We start from the raw sequence: 20,297 nt of genomic DNA on the forward strand, positions 1-20,297 counted from the left end.
GTCAGGGAAGTGACTTGCCACCAGCTAACACCCAGCCCAGCACCATTGTAGAAACACTGGGTTCTCACTCACTCACTCACTCACTCACTCACTCACTCACTCACTCACTCACTCAGCTAACACCCAGCCCAGCACCATTGTAGAAACACTGGGTTCTCACTCTCACTCACTCACTCACTCACTCACTCACTCACTCAGCTAACACCCAGCCCAGCACCATTGTAGAAACACTGGGTTCTCACTCACTCACTCACTCACTCACTCACCAGCTTTCTAGTGTCAGGGAAGTGACTTGCCACCAGTTAACACCCAGCCCAGTACCATTGTAGAAACACTGGGTTCTCACTCACTCACTCACTCACTCACTCACCAGCTTTCTAGTGTCAGGGAAGTGACTTGCCACCAGCTAACACCCAGCCCAGTACCATTGTAGAAACACTGGGTTCTCACTCACTCACTCACTCACTCACTCACTCACTCACTCACTCAGCTAACACCCAGCCCTGCACCATTGTAGAAACACTGGGTTCTCACTCACTCATTCACTCACTCACTCACTCACTCACTCACTCACTCACTCACTCACTCACTCATTCACTCACTCACTCACTCACCAGTTGTCTAGTGTCAGGAAGTGACTTTCCGCCAGCTCACACCCAGCCCAGCACCATTGTAGAAACACTGGGTTCTCACTCACTCACTCACTCACTCTCTCACTCACTCACTCACTCACTCACTCACTCACTCACTCACTCACCAGTTGTCTAGTGTCAGGAAGTGACTTTCCGCCAGCTCACACCCAGCCCAGCACCATTGTAGAAACACTGGGTTCAACCAACCATCAGCAAACAAATGGACCTGAAGCCAAGCAAACAATTGACATCTGTTACCAAACAGCTGTATAGATTTGTCGTCCATTGGCGCTGTGTTGGAACACTGCTTACCAATAGTGGAACAGCTGGCGTGTTGACTATAGATATTTCTAAAACATATTGAACTACTTATTGCCAGATGTAGGTGTTGATCAAACTGAGATTACAGTCACATTGTGACTGGCATAAGGGGGTGTGGCTTGTATACTATTGATACGCTTATCCAGTTGCCAGGATTATTCTTAGCTCACCTGAAACATGGCTCATGTGTACTACGGATATGCTGATCTAATGCCCAGGCTTGTTCTTAGCTCACCTGAAACATGGCTCATGTGCACTACGGATATGCTGATCTAATGCCCAGCCTTGTTCTTAGCTCACCTGAAACATGGCTCATGTGTACTAGGGATATGCTGATCTAATGCCCAGCCTTGTTCTTAGCTCACCTGAAACATGGCTCATGTGTACTACGGATATGCTGATCTAATACCCAGGCTTGTTCTTAGCTCACCTGAAACATGGCTCATGTGTACTACGGATATGCTGATCTAATACCCAGGCTTGTTCTTAGCTCACCTGAAACATGGCTCATGTGTACTACGGATATGCTGATCTAATGCCCAGCCTTGTTCTTAGCTCACCTGAAACATGGCTCATGTGTACTACGGATATGCTGATCTAATACCCAGGCTTGTTCTTAGCTCACCTGAAACATGGCTCATGTGTACTACGGATATGCTGATCTAATGCTCAGCCTTGTTCTTAGCTCACCTGAAACATGGCTCATGTAGGGTTGTACCTTGACCTACAAAAGGGGGGCCGGGGCCCCAAATTATTAATGTCAAGGGTCCTCACAGGATACGTTAGGATGCTCGAAAGTATTGGAATGATCTTGTGTGCTGTACTGTAAGCATGATAACATAATTATGTTAATACAGGATACATTTCTTGTTAATAATTTGATACAATGAACATTATTGTGCGTCTCCGGGGCAGAATAGATCTTCAGCAACTCTTGCTTGCCATAAAAGGCCACTATGCTTGCCTTAAGAGGTGACTAACAGGATCGGGTCATCTTGGTTGTCATGTCATGGTACCCCAATTGCGTGGATCGATGCTCATGATGTCAATCATTAGATTGTTTGGTCCAGACTCGATTATTGACAGACCGCCAACATATAGCTGGAATAGTGCTGAGTGCTGCGTTAAACAACAAACAAACAAACAAAATCACTGCAATAGTAATAATATCATTAAGTATTCCAGCAATGGTAATATTATTGGTGATTCCAGCAATAGAAATATCACCTGGACATATATTACTGTTTCAACCGTTATCACCTAGACATATGTGCCTGTTTCAGCTATTATCAAGTAAGATGTGCCCTGAAGACGCCACCAAAAGCCCCTGCCAAGACGGAAGTGAGCATCACCAAGTCTCCAGCCAGCCAAGGTGGGTGTTGGGAGTTGTATAGCCTTGCTCCATGGCTGTACTGAAAGTCCATGGATGTGCAGTATTTCTATCCTCCTATATGCAAGTATCGATATGTGGACAGTACAAGACTCCCATCTCTTATACATAGGGACAACTTATTCTTATTATTTATATAAGCTAGAAATTATGATTTAAACTCATAATTATTGCCTTAGAGACTTGTGCAAGTCTAGGAGTTGTAAAGCTCTGGATAGGGTGCTATGCCCACCTGCATAGACTTGCACAATAATTATTAGTTTAAATCATAAATATTCTAGCTTATGTAAATTATAAGAACACACTGTCCCTATAAGAGACTCAGAGTACTGTCCACATATCTAGACTTGCTTATTAGGAAGATAGAATGACAACACATCCATGGACTTTTCTTTCAGTACAGCCTTGGAGCAAAGCTAGCGCCTGCAGTCAATCCAGTGTCAGGTTGCAGTTGAGCTGCAGGTCTGGCTGTGTTCTCCACCAGCATCAGGTCATTGCCCAGGCTGATACACCAAGGTTGCATATTGCATTTAGTGGCACGGCTGCATTAAGGATACACACAACCAAATGTTTCCCATAGACGTCTATAGTAACATTATATGGGTTTTTTTTAAAATAACTAGGAATTCAACAGCTGTACCTGTACATGTGTGCACAGTCTGGCCTGAACATGCTTAAAGCAGCAATAAAAAAACACCAAAATGACTAGCTTAGCCAACTCCTTTTCCGAGTTCAGGAAGCTAAACACACCACCCCCAGTTCTGCACCAAATGTCACTTTGACAATGTCTGGTCACATTCAGCATACCGTATTTTCTTGAGTATAGTGTGCACCCATGTATAATGCGCACCCCCTCTAGCGGATTCAGTATTTTGGAAAAATAAAAATTCGCTTATCAAGCACAGAAAAAAATTACACCGTACCCCTTCAGAGAAGTCCGGCTAAAGAACGGGTGATGAGAAACTTGGTCAGTACAAATTTGAAATTTGAGACAAAAAATCACCAGACAGGTTGATTTACCATTTAAATTGTATTTTTTGTTCTGCTAGGCATTGTTTTACATCCAGGGATTAACGTTACCCACGCACGTGATCGCATGATCGTGAGAACTATGTGTTGACATAGAATCGTCAAACTATAACAAATATGACTTTTAACGAGTCAAAGTATGGCATTTATGATACATGTATCCATTCTCTGTCAACTAAAGTTTGTTTCAAGGCATCAATAGTGGTAATCTGACCATGGTTGCTGTTAGTAACGGTGAGTTGTGCAATCTTCCAATCGCTTCACACTTGATTTTGCGGAAATTAATTAAAACAATATTAAAAGGAATTTTGAATAAAATCAATGAAATAAGTTACAAACATAAGTCCAGATATACAAAGAACCCTTTTATTACGTGATTAATTTGCATACTTCAGTATGGATTTGTTGACATGGTATTTTTTGTTTTACGTGCTCACGGTAATATCTTTTCATGGGGGGGAAAAAACATCAAAACTCATTATTTCGTGTATAATGCGCACCCCCTTCTACACAGCTGTGTTTTTTGGAGAAAAAAAGTGTGCACTATACTCAAGAAAATACAGTAAGTCATCATGTTAAGAAAGACAACACTACATGGTCAGTTTTAATTAAGGGATGGATGTACATTTAAAAAACATTAAAATCTTACACAAATCTTACCCTTTTTACGACAAGTGGGAGTATACGTGTCATGACAAGTGGGAGTATATGTGTCATGACAAGTTGAGTATGTGTGTCATGACAAGTGGGAGTATATGTGTCATGACAAGTGGAAGTATGTGTGTCATGACAAGTGGGAGTATGTGTGTCATGACAAGTGGAAGTATGTGTGTCATGACAAGTGGAAGTATGTGTGTCATGACAAGTGGGAGTATATGTGTCATGACAAGTGGGAGTATATGTGTCATGACAAGTCGGAGTATGTGTGTCATGACAAGTGGAGTATATGTGTCATGACAAGTGGGAGTATATGTGTCATGACAAGTCGGAGTATGTGTGTCATGACAAGTGGAAGTATGTGTGTCATGACAAGTGGGAGTATATGTGTCATGACAAGTGGGAGTATATGTGTCATGACAAGTGGAAGTATATGTGTCATGACAAGTGGAGTATATGTGTCATGACAAGTGGGAGTATATGTGTCATGACAAGTCGGAGTATGTGTGTCATGACAAGTGGAGTATATGTGTCATGACAAGTGGGAGTATATGTGTCATGACAAGTCGGAGTATGTGTGTCATGACAAGTGGGGTATATGTGTCATGACAAGTCGAGTATATGTGTCATGACAAGTGGGAGTATATGTGTCATGACAAGTGGGAGTATATGTGTCATGACAAGTGGGAGTATATGTGTCATGACAAGTGGTAGGAAATATGTCATGACAAGTGGAAGTATGTGTGTCATGACAAGTGGGAGTATATGTCATGACAAGTGGGGTATATGTGTCATGACACTGGAGTATATGTGTCATGACAAGTGGGAGTATATGTGTCATGACAAGTGGAGTATATGTGTCATGACAAGTGGAGTATATGTGTCATGACAAGTGGAGTATATGTGTCATGACAAGTGGAGTATATGTGTCATGACAAGTGGAAGTATGTGTGTCATGACAAGTGGGAGTATATGTGTCATGACAAGTGGGAGTATATGTGTCATGACAAGTGGAGTATATGTGTCATGACAAGTGGAGTATATTGTCATGACAAGTGGAGTATATGTGTCATGACAAGTGGGGTATATGTGTCATGAGAGGTTCAACTATTTCTGCAGGAGGTAACCAGAGCCTGTCCGCCACTATCATCAATGATGTTGCAGTCAGCAAGACCTTCCAGATACTGTACCGCAACGAGGACCTCCCTGTCAATGATGTGTTCTTGTACCGGATACACACATTAGTTGACAGTACCAAGGTATGATACACACACTAGTTGACAGTAAGAAGGTATGATACAAACACTAGTTGACAGTACCAAGGTATGATACACACACTAGTTGACAGTACCAAGGTCAGGAGTGAGTGAGTTAAAGACTAACGTCCCATCGGCAATATTCCAGCCATATCGTGACGACACGAAGGTATGATACATACACTAGTTGTCACTATCGTATTTCCTCTAGACTGCTGTTATATAGCGTATTTCCTCTAGACTGCTGTTGTATACCGTATTTCCACTGAACTATTGTATTATGCCAAGCTTTAGGACAAGATATTAAAACATGCTGGCTCCAATCGGCTACAGCAACGGTTTTCACTCCATTACATTTGAATACCATAAACTTTACCATACCATGGAGTTCCGTATCATCACGAGATACAAAAACGATACGGGCTGGTCCTGAAGTGGACCAGGTCTAAAATATAACAGAAGTCAATCAGGCCTGGGCTGTTAATGGTGAAGATGTGGTAAGAAGAATATTGCTGACTGTGGTTTATTACAAGCTGCCTGCCCACCTGCCCATGGGTGGTAACTTTTCTGACGGGCTGCATGAAATTTTTGCTCTACCTGCCGGACTGGCAGATAATTTTAAGATGTACGTATTCAGTTTTATTATAACTCGTGGGTTCTCCAGTTTTCCTTACTTCAACAAGACGTGATTTGTCTCTTATTTTTTGTGATTTTTCAATATTTATTATGTCTGAATGCTGGCTGGTAAATTAGAAGATGGGCAGGCAACCCTTATGGGTCACCTGCCCGACCTGGGTTTTAAAATTATTTGAAACACTGATAATAAGACACCCTCACTCACCCATGTTGCAGCTGCTGGACAGCTTGGAGAGGTTGGATCTGCAGCTGGCTGTGGAGCTGTGGTTCGGGGACGAGGAGAACGGGTGAGTCTCTGTGGATGGTTGTTTGTTTTGTTTGTGTGTTGCTCAACGCTGCACTCAGCAATATTCCAGCTATATGACAGCAGTCTGTAAATAATCGAGTGTGTACCAGACAATCCCATGATTGATATCATGAGTATCGATCCATGGCATTGGGATACGATGACATGCATCAACCAAGTCAGCGAGTCTGACCACCCGATCTCATAAGTCGCCTCTTACAACAAGCGCAGTCGCCTTTTACGGCAGGCATGGGTTGCTTAAAACCTATTCTTCCCCGGATCTTCACCGGGTCTACACTACTGTAACAAAGTTAGGTCGAGCAGTAACAACTGACTCTGATGGGATTTCAGAGAAGAACTGATCCTAAGTAACCTCTGTTTGTCATAAGAGGCAACTTAAATGGATAGGGTTTTCACACCTTGGGGACTTTGTTGATTGTGTGTCGTTGTACCCTGATGATGAGGGCTGTTGCTCATAGTATCAATCACGGGTTTGTCTAGTCCAGCCTCCGATAGTTACAGGTGGAATACCACTGACTGAGACCCTCATTCAATAAAACCTGATTCAAGGTAGATTGCTGATTCAAGTCACTATCCCAGGTGGCACGTTTCTTTCATCATGTTCGTTTATGTTGTTTCACGCTTCTAACCATATCTTTTAGAGACTAGAATGAAATAATGTGATTTTGTACCTAATTGTATTTCAATCGCTGACTCACATTTTTTTAGTTCCTCTTGCTGAAAGTCAAGTGGGTATATGTCGTGGCGCATTGTACATTTTCCGTCGTTAATTTTTGCGTTTTTGACTTGAGGCCTATGGAGCTGAAATTTTGTATAAATGATCCCGGCTGTGGTGTCTCTAAACTTTGCTCACAGTATTTTGATCTGATTTCAAATATTGCAAAGATTATTTTTGTCCAAAAGGTCATGATCCATTGTTTGCGAGACTGTTACCTTGGACCTTGATTCAACCTTGCAGCATATCTGTTCTTGTCACCAGGTTGAACATGCTGTCATGGGTCATAATAATCAATGTAGATGCAGAATTGGAAAACTGTTTCTGAGACCGGGCTAGTGACCTGCAGCACCCAAAGAGGGGTCTGTTTCCTGTGTCAGACTACTTAAAAAGTACATGACCCTGTGACCCCATTGACCTTGGCAGTTGAAAGGGTTGTGCAGTTTTACCACAATCTTAAATACCTTCTCTCTCACTGGCATAATGAAGACATCTTATCTTGTTCCAATCAATGTGATTTCTTGGTGATTTTTCTTTTTTTTTAATTCAATTTAATTTAAGTTCACTGATCATATTCTATAGAACCACAAGACCAGTGATTAGGATTTGTGTGAATGTCATTACAAAAGAAGATCCATATTTGTCTGAGGCATCATTTAGCAGTCATTATCGTTGTAAACGATGTTGCAAAAATAATTTTAGATATTTTTTGCTGAAACTTTTGCACCAGTATTAGATATTTGTACAATAAATGTTTGTTCCAAATGAGGCTGAGGTGTAATCAAACTGATACATCAGGTGAACTACAGAACCGTGTGGCTCTGGTTTTATTGGAAATATATTTGTACACTGTGCACTTGTGTGAGTGTTGCCATGGTGTGATGCAGGTCGGTGCTGCAGGAGAAGATGGAGTGTGTGAGTGTCCGCACCCTGCAGCTTCACTTCCAGCCAACCAAGGGTGTGCACCACCACGTCCCCATCCTGTTTGACTACTTCCATCTGTCCACCGTCGAGGTCAGCATCCATGGAACCCTCATCGCTATACATCAGCCATATCTCAAGTAGGTGTATAACAGGTCATATAGCCATATCTGATGTAGGTGTATAACAGGTTATATAGCCATATCTGAAGGAGGTGTATAACAGTTACATAGCCATATCTGAAGTAGGTGTATAACAGTTATATAGCCATATCTCAAGTAGGTGTATAACAGGTTATATAGTCATATCTCAAGTAGGTGTATAACAGTTATATAGCATATCTCAAGTAAGTGTATAACAGGTTTTATAGCCATATCTGAAGTAGGTGTATAACAGTTATATAGCCATATCTCAATTAGGTGTATAACAGGTTATATAGCCATATCTCAAGTAGGTGTATAACAGGTTATATAGCCATATCTCAAGTAGGTGTATAACAGTTATATAGCCATATCTCAAGTAGGTGTATAACAGGTTATATAGCCATATCTCAAGTAGGTGTATAACAGGTTATATAGAGATATCTTACATAGGTTACATAGCCATATCTGAAGTAGGTTATAACAGTTATATAGCCATATCTCAATTAGGTTTTAACAGGTTATATAGCCATATATGAAGTAGGTGTATAACAGTTGTATAGCCATATCTCAAGTAGGTGTTTTACAGGCTATATAGCCATATCTTAAGAAGGTATATAACAGGTTATATAGCCATATCTCAAGTAGGTTATAACAGGTTATATAACTATGCATCAGACACTTAATTAACAGTACTATATTTCCCAGCATGCCTCGACCCCCCAAGACGACATGGGCCAACAAGTGTGCTGACCAGTCTACCCTGGAGGCAGTGTACTTCGGTCAGCGACCACCCACAGGGGTAGGTGATACAAGCAGTGTCTACACACACAGGAAATAACAGCAGAAAGATGCATACAATATCAACAATTTCAGTTGGCTAAGATATTGGTGATTTTTATATTATCCCACTTGATGAATGTATATGCAGGAAGACTATGTCAAGGATAAGTTTTGCCTCGGAAGTCATAATTTGAATAATGAAACTTGTTGCATCATGAAGAAGTCACAGATGGATGTAAGGCCCGCCATGTATAACATGATGGTTCTCTTCAATAATGTGTCGACTCCATCCAGGCACCGTCCCCGAACGTGACGAGGAAGCAACAGGCCCATCTGACCCACAAACTCATCTGTAACATCCTCCTGTCCTCCTACGAGAGCCTCCAGGCTCACCTCATGATGTACATCAACAAACTGCCAGCTTCCACCAACTTCAAACTAGGTAACACCGCTCCTAGTCTCCTGCTGCAACAGGGGCAGTCGGGTAGCCTAGTGGTTAAAGCGTTCGCTCGTCACGCCAAAGACCCGGGTTCGATTCCCGACATGGGTACAATGTGTGAAGCCCATTTCTGGTGTCCCCCGCCGTGATATTGCTGGAATATTGCTAAAAGCGGCGTAAAATCAAACTCACTCACTCACTCATGCTGCAACATTTTGTTACTTGTTCCAGCATGTTGGTGTTTATCTTTCTACAGACTTTTCCTACAAACCCAAAGGGACCACTTATTTTAGTTTGTTATAACCATAGTTCCTATGAAGCATATTTACAAATATACAGTTCATTTTATCTGTCAGTTTGCTAAAACGTGTTCGTTATAATCGTAGTTTACTGTACTTGCAACAGGTGCTTGTAACAGCGTGAAAAGACCAAACGTTTAAAAGAAGAATACTATTGCTTGTCATTCGCTATATCGGCTGTAGATTACCAGTCCAAGACTTCCCTGCTAGAAACTATGTGTTGCCAGTTATTCCAAATGTATTTCATGAAAACTAGAAAATATGTTTCCTCTTTCAGAACCTAAAGATTGTCACGCCAGATTAGAAAAAGTCCTCATCAATATTTTGGTGAGTGTCCCTGGAAAGACAGTGTTAGTGTACCTTCTGTGTCGGAGTCCATGCTCTTAAAGTGAGCCACAAGTGCTCCAGCCTGGTTCAGAGTGAGTGAGTGAGTGAGTGAGTAAAAGACAGATGTAAATATGTGTTACTCATGGGACATGTGCATGTGACCTCCCAGTGTTCCCGTTTACTGGTAATTACCAGTTTTTTACTAGTAAAATTAGGCTTGGACGAGTAATTCTTGCGAACACCAGTCCCTGTGGACTAGCAAATATAGTACCTTATATATATTTTTGTTGTTGAACAAAACTTTGGCGATATTCAAATAGTATATTTTTTTAACAAAGACAGCTTGTCTGTTACCATCAGGGTTTCCCTCTATTTTTGTGCAAGGAAATAACATTTCGCTTTGCTTTGAGGTTAAATACATATTTGTAGCGACTTAGTCTTGAAATATTTTTTAAAAAAAGAGAAAATTGTGACTGATATTTGTGTGAATGACTTGTAAGTCAAAGTTACTTCAGAGATGACGTCCTTGCAATGGAAGGTGATGTTGAATAAAGAATTATAATGAGGTAATTTTCATACATGTTTTTGTTTGTTGAAAGACTGACAAAAGTTTGGGGGGACTGGTAATGTTTAGAGTCCCAACAGGACTGGGAGTTTCCAAAGCCAATGGGAGCACTGCCTACTCAAATGACCTGTATAAATATATGTGACCTATGATGTCAGCACCTGGACGACGAGGACGACATGCTACAAACAGTCGTCACGGACATCACCCAGCTGTGTGCCGAGAATGTCATCTTGTGGAACCAGTTCCTGGAAGTGGTCACCCTGAGGCCCCAGATCCAGGAGTACCTCGCCCAGGAGCATCACACAGCCAGGGTGAGTGGGGGAGGAGCATCACACTACAAGGGTGAGTGGGGGAGGAGCATCACACTGCCAGGGTAAGTGGGGGGAGGAGCATCACACAGCCAGGGTGAGTGGGGGGAGGAGCATCACACTGCCAGGGTAAGTGGGGGGAGGAGCATCACACTGCCAGGGTGAGTGGGGGGAGGAGCATCACACTGCCAGGGTGAGTGGGGGGAGGAGCATCACACAGCCAGGGTGAGTGGGGGGAGGAGCATCACACAGCCAGTGGGAGAAGCATCTCAGCCAGGGTGAGTGGGGGAGGAGCATCACACTGCCAGGGTGAGTGGGGGGAGGAGCATCACACTGCCAGGGTAAGTGGGGGGAGGAGCATCACACTGTCAGGGTGAGTGGGGGGAGGAGCATCACACAGCCAGTGGGAGAGGCATCTCAGGCAGGGTGAGTGGGGGGAGGAGCATCACACTGCCAGGGTGAGTGGGGGGAGGAGCATCACACTGCCAGGGTGAGTGGGGGGGGGGGAGGAGCATCACACAGCCAGTGGGAGAGGCATCTCAGGCAGGGTGAGTGGGGGGAGGAGCATCACTGCCAGGGTGAGTGGGGGGAGGAGCATCACACTGCCAGGGTGAGTGGGGGGAGGAGCATCACACTGCCAGGGTGAGTGGGGGAGGAGCATCACACTGCCAGGGTGAGTGGGGGGAGGAGCATCACACTGCCAGGGTAAGTGGGGGGAGGAGCATCACACTGTCAGGGTGAGTGGGGGGAGGAGCATCACACAGCCAGTGGGAGAGGTATCTCAGGCAGGGTGAGTGGGGGGAGGAGCATCACTGCCAGGGTGAGTGGGGGGAGGAGCATCACACTGCCAGGGCGAGTGGGGGGAGGAGCATCACACTGCCAGGGTGAGTGGGGGGAGGAGCATCACACAGCCAGGGTGAGTGGGGGGAGGAGCATCACACAGCCAGTGGGAGAAGCATCTCAGGCAGGGTAAGTGGGGGAGGAGCATCACACTGCCAGGGTGAGTGGGGGGAGGAGCATCACACTGCCAGGGTAAGTGGGGGGAGGAGCATCACACAGCCAGGGTGAGTGGGGGGGAGGAGCATCACACAGCCAGGGTAAGTGGGGGGAGGAGCATCACACTGTCAGGGTGAGTGGGGGGAGGAGCATCACACAGCCAGTGGGAGAGGTATCTCAGGCAGGGTGAGTGGGGGGAGGAGCATCACACTGCCAGGGTGAGTGGGGGGAGGAGCATCACAAAACCAGGGTGAGTAGGGGGAGGAGCATCACACTGCCAGGGTAAGTGGGGGGAGGAGCATCACACAGCCAGTGGGAGAGGCATCTCAGGCAGGGTGAGACGGGGGAGAGGCATCACAGCCAGCGTAAGTGTGGGGGAGGAGCATCACACAGCCAGGGTGAGTAGGGGAAGGGGCATCACACAGCCGGGGGAGAGGGGCATCACACTGTCTAAAACATATATCGTCATCTGACCATCCATCGCGTTTACATGATTGTAACTAGAAAGTTCATTGAAATTTGATTGACTCACAGATTTCTTCTTCTTTCTATCAGTCATAGGACAGCTCCTAATTCTCCTAATGTCATCATTGAGAACACTGTTTGACATTGTAGGTGAAGAGGTTTGCAGAGGCCTTCTTCACATTTGAGTATCCGAAGATCACATGCCTGTCCTGCTACGAACCAAGGTTAGGTGAACACAGCATTTTGTTTGTTTGTTTGTTTAACGCAGCACACAGCAATATTCCAGCTATATGATGGCAGTCTGTAAATAATGCCTGTCTGTCTGGGGTAGGCGTGTGAAGTTGCCTGTCTTCAGGTTCTCTGGGGTAGGGATGTAGAGCTGCCTGCCTGTCTGGGGTAGGGATGTAGAGCTGCCTGCCTGTCTGGGGTAGGGATGTAGAGCTGCTGCCTGTCTGGGGTAGGGATGTAGAGCTGCTGCCTGTCTCGGGTAGGGATGTAGAGCTGCTGCCTGTCTGGGGTAGGGATGTAGAGCTGCTGCCTGTCTGGGGCAGGGATGTAGAGCTGCTGCCTGTCTGGGGTAGGGATGTAGAGCTGCCTGCCTGTCTGGGGTAGGGATGTAGAGCTGCAGCCTGTCTGTGGTAGGGGTGTGGAGTTATCTGTCTGTCTGGGGTGGGGTGGACAAGTGTTGTGGAGTTGCCTGTCTCTCTGTGGTAGGGGTGAGGAGTTATCTGTCTGTCTGGGGTGGGGTGGACAAGTGTTGTGGAGTTGCCTGTCTCTCTGTGGTAGGGATGAGGAGTTATCTGTCTGTCTGGGGTGGGGTGGACAAGTGTTGTAGAGTTGCCTGTATCTTCTCACGTATCACTGCAGCATCCACGGCCATGCTGACCTCGCCAGCCTTGTCAAGAACTCCGTGTATTTCCAAAGCATTCCATCGCTGCCCGTGGAATGCACAGACCTTGATGGTGACTTCAACTCCCTGCCCATCATCTTCGAGGACATCTACCATGACCAGTGGCAGAACTCATATGGTAACCATGGTAACACTGATCGGCCCAGCTACAGCTGCAGCTGTAGATCCCAACCATACTGAACCATGAAAACAGGATTTTAAAAAGTATTTCTTTTCTCAATATTGAACAGAAAATAGTTGACCTTATAAGAGGATATGATTCTTTGATTTAAATGCTCTAGAGATTCCGCAGTTGAGTACTCAGCCAGAGTTCAGGAAGAGAATTTATGGATATATACATATATTGACAACTGACAGCCACTTGGTTGTCGGATATGATAGATGACGTTGCTTGAGACAATATCTGGCCTGTTGCAGGGTACGAAACTGAATTCATTCAGTCGCTGGTAAACCAGTTTTCATTATTCTTAGCATTTAATCTCATAGAATGTGTTACCTTTACTAACATGCTGTTTCCTCACAGAGCTGGCAAAGAGGAAGAGTAGTATTATCCGTCAGAAAACAGAGGAAGAGAAGGAGAAAGAAAAAGTCAGCAAGTCTGATTCGAGTTCCACTGTGAATTCTCAGACCAGTGATCAAGGCACCTCCCCCAATAAGGTGTGGGTCAAGTCACGGAAAAAGTTCATCAAAAACATCAAACCTGAAGCTTTCCGGAGGCCTTCTTCGTATTCCTGCAGCGAGGCCGAGCTGAATGTCCACGGTGATGCTAAGGGCGCCGTGGCAACGCCAAACAAGGACGCTCAAGGTGTGACATTAGTTGGGTATAGGAAGAAAGAACCGTTCGAGTTGGACTCAGTTGGGGTTCAACTGGGCACGCTCAGTCCAGCCACTGGGTTGTCCCAGCCGAATCTGGCGAGTCCATCGACCTACTCGTTCAATTCGGTGTCCATGCCTTCATTGTTTGTACGATCCTGCTGGAGTAGGACAAGTGTTAACTCGCTACCTGACTTGACTGATTTATCTAAACATAGGGGTGACACGCTCGAAACACTTAAACACAATTTATCTCTTAAGAATGGAAATGCACATGACTCCAACCATGCTCGCTCAGTGTTCAAGGCACACAGATCTCACACTGCTCCCATTCCAGATCAATCCGGCCAAAACTTACCAAAACAAGATAAATCCAGTTCTGCTAGTGATAGTGCTAATGGTTCCAAGTCAACTGAGACACAGGGGTCAAATGGTCACTCGTCTAATTCACCAGGTACCTCAGCGAAGTCAGTTCGACAAACTTTAGATTTTGATAAAACATGTTATGACAGTTTAGCTGAAGGAATAAGTCAGGCTTTGGGCGAGAGGGAAGAGAAAGTTTCTGTAAGTTCTGATAACGAGGACAAACCAGACAGTGATACCAATGTTGCTAATGGTTACGATGAATTCATGGAATCTAATTGTGGTGCCAAGGGAGATGTGGATGTGTCAAAGACAGAACCTGCGTCTGCCGCCTTAAGCGTACAGCAGACGGCTCTCGTCACCACCGGTGTGGATAGTGCCTTAGGAAGTGAAATCTCGTTACAAGATGGCGCCACTGTGGTCGAAACTGCATCGACTGTGTCTAAAGACAGTGGTTTGAACATGAAAAGTGACGTCACGTCCGTCATCATTGTAGATGATGGCGACACTGCATCAGTTATGTCTGAGACCTGCAATAGCAGTAAGATATCAATCCTTGAACTTCTCAAAGAAGAATATGCAAAATCCAATCCGGGTGAGAAAATACATTTATCGGATGAGCATTTAGATATAAGTACCTCCGTCAAGTCCAATCTCGGCTGTCATCGAGCGTCAAGCGACACCGACATCATCCGCAACATTGAAGAGGAGAAGTGGAAGGAGGAGACGAGTATAGCAGGTGTGGTGATGAGGCGCAGTGACGGCATTCCGCAGCCTCGTGGCCGAGTCCTCTCATCATCATCGTCATATCCGGAGTTGAGCAGGTATGGCGAACCAGAGAAACCCAAACTGGTGTCCGCGATTGGCCACAACACCGTAAAGTAAGTGACACAGTTAATGCACCCTGTGGTGATGGTGTCTCGTCCGTCGTCAACGCTCTTTGGTTTGTATCAAGTAGGGTTGGCATGTCAGGGCTTCCATAAGGAATCTGGAATCGGTGTACGTAGATACACGAGAAAACGTTTTCCAGAGACAACTTCTATATCGCTCTTTGTATTTATTTTAAATCAAAATAATTATGCGTCTTCGGGATAATAATAATAAATCGTATTTAAAATTGTTAGCTTGTATATTTGCCAAATTCACATTAAGGGACTGCGATGCCAACTTTGTTTGACCAGTTACTTTTGTTTGCTCTTCCTGACACCAGTTGATATTGTGTCGTGACATACATCACTTTGTTTTCATTTCAATTCTTCCTTTGTTATGGTATTGTTGTCTCCTGGGTTACCATGGTTACAAGGAAAACACCAAGTGATGGAAGGATGAGTCACACAGCTACGAAAGTTAAAGTTATGAATTTAGACTCCGATCCATTCAACAATTACAACATTGTGGTTCGAATCACGGATGGCAACCCCAAATTGCTAGAATTTGTACTTTACTAACAAAGTGTTATCCCAAATATAGCATATATGTTGAATTACAACAAGACTTGATGTTTTCTGCTGTTGTTTTCTGTATAGAGTTGTGTAGAGATTGTTGACTTATAAGCAGCACCCATGCTGATATAGACTGTGTTCCACTGGAAGTTGCCTCACAGAACATTGTTCCAGAGTTGTATAAGAAATGGGGGGAAAATACACAGATCTTTTAATTCCGTGAAAACAGTGATCCCTTGGAGTTCTGTACAACTTATTAATAATATTTTCATGTTTTGTTTTTTATAAGTGGTAGGCCGATGTGAGGATGTGTGTGTGTAGTGTGTTTTCACTTCAGTGTCAGCAATATGAGTCACACACAACTATAGTTGTATGGCCATGATGGTGTTCAGCTCTTTATGTCAAGTGTTTCGCAGTATCAGATGAAGGCTTAATATCATTTTAAGGGATTCTGAAATAGAAGATGTTTTTAAGACTCATTATTATGTATACAGAAATTAATACCAAATTCAGAAAAAATTGATAGTGATATCTGGAAAATTATTGAACGAAGACAGATGGAATGGTTATAATTGCCAGTGTTTTAACTTAACTGTTCTGTGTTTACTGATGTGACCAGGTCTGTGAGGTGACTAGATGTTTGCTGCATTCTTTAGCTGAGATCTGTGTATGTTTATTTCAGCGACATAGATACCAATGACAGGTAATCAGCTGGTGCATCTTTGCTGAGACTACTGACTCCATTATTACTGCCTGACTAACGCCTTATCACTTGCTCCCTCAAGACCTGAGAACAGGGCTGTGATTCCACCCCATCTGTTTATCAGTCAGCCCACCCTATCTGTTTTTGACCCAGCCAACCCCATCTGTTTATGACGCATGCCACCCCAAATGTTTATGACCCACGCCACCCTGTCTGTTAATGACCCAGCCCACCCCATCTGTTTATGACCACCCAAACTGTTTATCATTGTTTATGACCCAGCCCAGCCCATCTGTTTATCAGGGCACCCAAACTATTTATTGTTTATGACCCAGCCCAGCCCAGCCCATCTGTTTATCAGCGCACCCAAACTGTTTATCTTTGTTTATGACCCAGCCCAGCTGAGCCCATCTGTTTATCAGCGCACCCAAACTGTTTATCATTGTTTATGACCCAGCCCAGCCCAGCCCATCTGTTTATCAGCGCACCGCATCTGTTTATCAGCCAGCCCATCGCATCTGTTTATGACCCAGCCCATCCCATCTGTTTATTAGCCCAACCCATCTGTTTCTGACTCAGCCAACCCCATCTGTTAATGACCCAGCCAACCCCATCTGTTTTGACCCAGCCCACCCCATCTGTTTATCAGCCCGACCCATCTGTTTATCAGCCCACCCTATGGAACATGGCGTGGTAAATACTATGTCAGATTAATTCTATATGCCACCTTGTGATCTGAAGTTGCATGTTTTTTGTGTCAACTGACATTTTACATATCACAGTTTTAACATTGAACTGTTATAGTAGACCCCCTCAGTCTTTCACTCCTGTGTGCTGTTAGCAGTTTCTCAGATCTTGAAGGGTTTATTTCTCTGACTGTATTTGATGTTGTCATTGTGTGCTGTACTTCTCTCAGGATATTGGCCTATATTCCATTCCGGTGTTATATCAATTGTATTCCGTCCCAGTATTATATCAGTCTTATACCATCCGGCATTACATCAATCTTATACCATCCTTTTTTTATGATTTTTTTTCACACAACAATAAGTTTACAGAATATAGTTCACATGCAATCTTAAAAACATACAAGTTACAAAGTCTAACTTATACCATCCTGGTGTGATATCATTCTTATACCATCCTGGTGTGATATCATTCTTATACCATCCTGGTGTGATATCAATCTTATACCATCCTGGTGTGATGTCAATCTTATACCATCCTGGTGTGATATTCTTATACCATCCTGGTGTGATGTCAATCTTATACCATCCTGGTGTGATATCATTTTTATACCATCCTGGTGTGATGTCAATCTTATACCATCCCAGCCTCACACTCACTCACTCACTCACTCACAGTGACTCACTCTCACACCATCCTGGTACCATCCTTATACCATCCTGGTGTGATGTCAATCTTATACCATCCTGGTGTGATGTCAATCTTATACCATCCTGGTGTGATATCATTCTTATACCATCCTGGTGTGATGTCAATCTTATACCATCCTGGTGTGATATCATTTTTATACCATCCTGGTGTGATGTCAATCTTATACCATCCCAGCCTCACACTCACTCACTCACTCACTCACAGTGACTCACTCTCACACATACACACAACACACACACACACACACACACACACACACACACACACACACACACACACACACAGTGTAAGCATCAAGATTACTGCTTCATTTCTGGCTATTGAACATGTAGCATGGCCCATCTTCCTCTCGGTGTTGTCAATGGTTGTGCTTTGATTGGCTGTCCCAGAGGGCATGTTTCGTGTTGTATGTGTAAGTGTCAGAGTCTGCCAGGGTTGTGTACAATACGTACCTGTGTCTCTTGTACCAGTACAATGGCGTTATGTACCTGTCATACACTCTCTGTGGAAATATATGTTACATACATTAGGTCTAGGGTATATACTTGTATATGGTCAGATAAAAATATAACAATTTTACAGGTGAGACATATTTTTTTAAGTTGCTATGAAATAATAGCAAATTCAAAGTTTAATGTACATTTGTAATAATTATGCATCTTTTTACAATAAAAGTGAACTGATCTTGAAGTGCTATGAGGTTGCCATGCTACAGGGATCTGCTGTGCCATGCAAATTAAAATATGCATTTATCAATTCTACTCTTCTGGCAAAATAACTTGCATACCCCCCATGGTCCTATACTGGCAACACAGTTGTATGTCAATATGCATACCCTCATAGGACAATACTGGCAATATAGTACCAGTATCTCATTATGCATACCTCCATGGGCCTATACTGGCAATATAGTACCAGTATCTCATTATGCATACCTCCATGGGCCTATACTGGCAATATAGTACCAGTATCTCATTATGCATACCCCCATGGGCCTATACTGGTAATATAGTACCAGTGTCTCATTATGCATACCCCATGGGCCTATACTGGCAATATAGTACCAGTATCTCATTATGCATACCCGCATGGGCCTATTCTGGCAATATAGTACCAGTATCTCATTATGCATACCCCCATGGGCCTATACTGGCAATATAGTACCAGCTGACAGGATATGTCATGTCTCCCCTACTTTGCTATGGAGGCCGTATTATTGAAGTGAACTGTGAATGGTTTACTTTCAGTTTCGTCACGTTGAGGGAGCGCATGAAGCTGGAGATGAAGTACCAGGGACACCTGTACAGGTGAGTTGATTACAGGTATCTCTAGTGCTATGTAATAAAACACAGGAGGAGGAAGTCGGATTCATCTTGCTCTCTTTCCACTTATATGTAAATGTTACCTGAAACACAAGTCAAATTCTCTTGGGCCTGAATTAATAATTCACCATTTTGCAGTTTTATGGTTTCAAAGTATCCCCACGTAACATGTTTTCGAGCCCCTAAACAATACGTTACCATCAGCTTATTAATGTAGTCAAAGTAGACGCTTCAAAGATCACTGAAGACGTGGAAGTGTTCACCGCTTGTCACTGAAGTTATTTTAGGAATTAAGCTACATGAGGTAAGATAGTCAATAAGTAATGAAAACATACCTCAAAACTTACTTTTTCACTTATCTTGTTAATGCACATTTGAATCCAACTTGAACTGATGATAATTTTACATCAGAGCAGTCGTATGCACCCATGATGTATCGTCTGATTATGGGCTTGAAATGAAGTGATGGTAACAAGATGGCGCCTGATTGAAGCATCTTGCACGGGAGACTTTATCACGATTCATTTGACAAGATGTGGTCATTTGACTATCCAGTTGTAAACAGAAAAATACATGTGCTCAAAGGACTTAATTTTAGTGCATTGCGATTGTTACTAGACAAGTACAGAGAAATACTTCTTGGGGGCTCGAAAACACAGTGTGCGAGGTTATATGTATGTAAAGTCCTCCGGGCTGTGATGTACTCCTGATCTGTTCCAGCGAGGCATCCCAGCTGGCATCCTGCATGCCATACTTCCAGGTTCCCGACATCCTGGACGATGGCGGCCAGGACGGCATCCACCTCATTGTGTGTGTCCACGGTCTGGACGGTCAGTAGATATATATTGTATACACCACATCGTGTGTGTCCACTGCCTGGACGGTCAGTAGTGATATATTGTATACACCTCATCGTGTGTGTCCACGGTCTGGACGGTCAGTAGATATATATTGTATACACCTCATCGTGTGTGTCCACGGTCTGGACGGTCAGTAGATATATATTGTATACACCTCATCGTGTGTGTCCACGGTCTGGACGGTCAGTAGATATATATTGTATACACCTCATCGTGTGTGTCCATGGTCTGGACGGTCAGTAGATATATATTGTATACACCTCATCGTGTGTGTCCACGGCCTGGACGGTCAGTAGA

General features: G+C 43.8%; 1 protein-coding gene across 4 annotated transcripts in view; it reads left to right on the forward strand.

Moving 5' to 3' along the window:
• The window catches only part of LOC139479198 (protein FAM135A-like), a 64,634-nt gene that overhangs the window by 27,138 nt on the left and 17,199 nt on the right, over window positions 1–20,297 (forward strand). The window contains exons 3-16 of one of the 4 annotated variants that reach the window (XM_071262038.1): window positions 2,237–2,325; window positions 5,149–5,288; window positions 6,138–6,208; window positions 7,831–8,004; window positions 8,713–8,806; window positions 9,082–9,229; window positions 9,803–9,852; window positions 10,576–10,731; window positions 12,340–12,413; window positions 13,057–13,217; window positions 13,623–15,099; window positions 16,400–16,420; window positions 19,066–19,125; window positions 19,861–19,970. In XM_071262038.1, the coding sequence (XP_071118139.1) occupies window positions 2,237–2,325; window positions 5,149–5,288; window positions 6,138–6,208; window positions 7,831–8,004; window positions 8,713–8,806; window positions 9,082–9,229; window positions 9,803–9,852; window positions 10,576–10,731; window positions 12,340–12,413; window positions 13,057–13,217; window positions 13,623–15,099; window positions 16,400–16,420; window positions 19,066–19,125; window positions 19,861–19,970 (2,825 nt within the window). Of the gene's footprint in view, window positions 1–2,236; window positions 2,326–5,148; window positions 5,289–5,375; window positions 5,385–6,137; window positions 6,209–7,830; window positions 8,005–8,712; window positions 8,807–9,081; window positions 9,230–9,802; window positions 9,853–10,575; window positions 10,732–12,339; window positions 12,414–13,056; window positions 13,218–13,622; window positions 15,157–16,399; window positions 16,421–19,065; window positions 19,126–19,860; window positions 19,971–20,297 lie in introns of those variants that run through there. The other 3 variants (XM_071262037.1, XM_071262039.1, XM_071262040.1) reach the window with 3 other exon arrangements.

Source organism: Haliotis cracherodii, unplaced genomic scaffold (assembly GCF_022045235.1).
Source record: "Haliotis cracherodii isolate W230 unplaced genomic scaffold, xgHalCrac1.p SCAF_4, whole genome shotgun sequence".
NCBI classification, from domain to species: Eukaryota; Metazoa; Mollusca; class Gastropoda; order Lepetellida; family Haliotidae; genus Haliotis; species Haliotis cracherodii.